The sequence below is a fragment of the Propithecus coquereli genome, unplaced genomic scaffold, assembly GCF_000956105.1.
Source record: "Propithecus coquereli isolate 6110/MARCELLA unplaced genomic scaffold, Pcoq_1.0 Scaffold308, whole genome shotgun sequence".
In the NCBI taxonomy this organism is placed as follows: domain Eukaryota; kingdom Metazoa; phylum Chordata; class Mammalia; order Primates; family Indriidae; genus Propithecus; species Propithecus coquereli.
Genome location: NW_012148708.1, coordinates 939,073 through 941,673, shown reverse-complemented (window position 1 = coordinate 941,673; position 2,601 = coordinate 939,073). Strand labels below are relative to the sequence as shown.

At 33.2% G+C, this 2,601-nt stretch overlaps 1 protein-coding gene across 1 annotated transcript in view; it reads left to right on the top strand.

Annotated features, from left to right (window-relative positions):
• Positions 1–2,601, top strand: part of SEH1L (SEH1-like (S. cerevisiae)) — a 50,250-nt gene that overhangs the window by 5,546 nt on the left and 42,103 nt on the right. The window contains exon 2 of the mRNA XM_012649964.1: positions 1,660–1,806. Within this exon, the coding sequence (XP_012505418.1) occupies positions 1,660–1,806 (147 nt within the window). The remainder of the gene's footprint in view (positions 1–1,659; positions 1,807–2,601) is intronic.

Below are 2,601 nucleotides of genomic sequence, written 5' to 3'. Positions count from 1 at the left end.
CCCCAATCTCTTGCTTTTTATTCTAACAACATATTTCATAAGTACTTTGGTATATCTTTAAAGCAGCAGTCCCCAACCTTTTTGGCAGAGGGACCGTTTTCATGGAAGATAATTTTTCCACGGATGGGGGGGGATGATTTTCTGATTGGGATGATTCAAGCATGTTACATTTATTGTGTACTCTATTTCTATTATTATTACATTGTAATATGTAATGAAATAATTATAAAACTCACCATAGGTTGGGGGCCCCTGCTTTAAGGGTTCTTTATAAGCATCCAATAAATATACCATGTTTTGCTTAACTAATGTGTATTTTAGTTGTTTCCACTTTATTGTGATGAGCATCTTTGCGTAAGCCTTATTCTTTAGATTGTGCTTTACTGGGAATCTAACATTTGATAAAACTCTGCTTTAGTGCATTTTTTACTTCATAGTGCCATGTAAGAATTGAAGATGATAAAGAAAAGACTGGACAAAACAAAGGATAAAAAATAAGACTGCAAAGTTTACCTTTGGTTGGTGACATTGTTACCATGTAGACTTTATTGGGTTAAGAAAGTGTTCTTATGTTGTTGAATGTAAAGAATATTAGATATATAGAATCGTGACACAAATTTTCTGTGTTTATCTTTGTATAGTAGTATAGTATTTCTGCTTGGACACACTTAGCAAATTGTTTTGGTTGTGCTTTAAGACTTTTCCATCCTTTTTTTTTTTTGGTGGGGGCGGTCAACATGAAGGGTTATAGAATAATAATTTGACATTTGTATATGTAATGATACTGAGCTTTAGATGATTTCCTCTAGGTATAAGGATTTGGGCTTCTCTATATTTGCATACTCAGTGCGTCTTCCCAGAATAATCTGTTATCTAACCAGATATCAGTGAGAATCGTTTAAGGATTTTGTTGCTATAATGTCTGTTGTTATACTTTTGAAGCAAGTGATTTCCTTATAAAACAATACTTTTTTTATTGAGCTATAATTTACATACCATAATATTCACACATGTAAAGTGTACAGTTCAGTGATTTTAAGTATAGTCACAAAGTCAGCAACTCTCACCACTATCTAATTCCAGAATATTTTTATCACTCCAAAAGGAAACCATGTACCCGTTTGGCAGTCACTTCTCAATCTTCCTCCTCCAGCTCCTGGTAGCCATGAATCTACTTTCTGTCTCTATGGATTTTGAAGCAAATAATTTGATTAACCGAATTTTATTTATTTTGTTAGGTGAGTGTTTCCTGTAGAAAGAATTTGCAAGTGAAAAAATGGTGGACTTGTAGAATCTCTGTTTTCAAAGCTTGGTTAGGCTGAACTCTGAAGCAAGTATCCAGCTATTAGCACTGGAAGTAGTCAGTCAACTTTATCAAACTGGGTTTTTCTTTATTAGTAAAATGTTACAAGAACTTGACTCCAGAAGTCTGCAATCCTAAATATAGAATATCTTTTAAAGGTTAAAAAGTTCTAAAACTTAACTTTTCTTTTAAATGTTACATTGATCACCTTTGTCTTTTTGTTGAAGTAAAAATATCTGTTTTAGTTTCTTCAAGTAAAATCCAATGCGTGAAATATGAATAAACTAATTTTTTTCTTAAAGAAAAAAAAGTCCTGGGATATTGAATGTCTGTTGCTTTTCTTTTTCATTCTCCAGACACATAGTGGATCTGTATGGCGTGTGACGTGGGCCCATCCTGAATTTGGACAGGTTTTGGCTTCCTGTTCTTTTGACCGAACAGCTGCTGTATGGGAAGAAATAGTAGGAGAATCAAATGATAAACTTCGAGGCCAGAGTCACTGGGTGAGACATTTGTTAGTATTCGGGGGGCCAGTAGGGAGAATGAGCAGCCAAGGAGCGTTAGTCCTAAGAATACCTGAGACACTGGTCAAATGCTGCCTCTCTCCTCTGTGTTTACCAGTTTCACTTTTTTTTCTTCTGTAATATGTTTTTTTCTTACTTGTTTAATTCTGTCTTGGGCCTGAAGTGGTACAAAGGAGTACTCATTGTGTTGTTTAATTATAACTTTCACAATGAATCCAGAGTATTTTTATATAATTTCATATATTTTATATGATATTGGTATATGATTCTAGAGTATCCTCTAGAATTCTTTAAAAATTGTTTTTCTGTATTGTGGTTTATTTTGTTTTCTTACAGGTCTGGGATAAAAGTGAAAATGGGGATTGGCATTGTACTGCTAGCTGGAAGGTTAGTATTTATTTTTACAGGGCTTAAAAACATAGAAATATTTACTATTTATTTGGTAGTATCAATGATTTACTATTCAGCTTTGAGAAAATTATAAAAATTATATAGTAGTTCTTTTCCTGGAAGATATTTTACATTTTTTTACTATTAAAGTAATAGAAATAGATTTCAGATATTTTGAGAGTAAGAAAATCTATAATTCTTTAACATTCTAACATTAACTATCTTAGCATTTCAGCATATTCCTTTTTCCTTTCTTTTTTTTTTTTTGAGACAGAGTCTTGCTCTGTCATCCCAGTTAGAGTACAGTCAGTGGTTTGTCATCATAGCTCACAGCAACCTCAAACTCCTGGGCTCAAGTGATCCTCCTGCCTCAGCCTTCCTAAT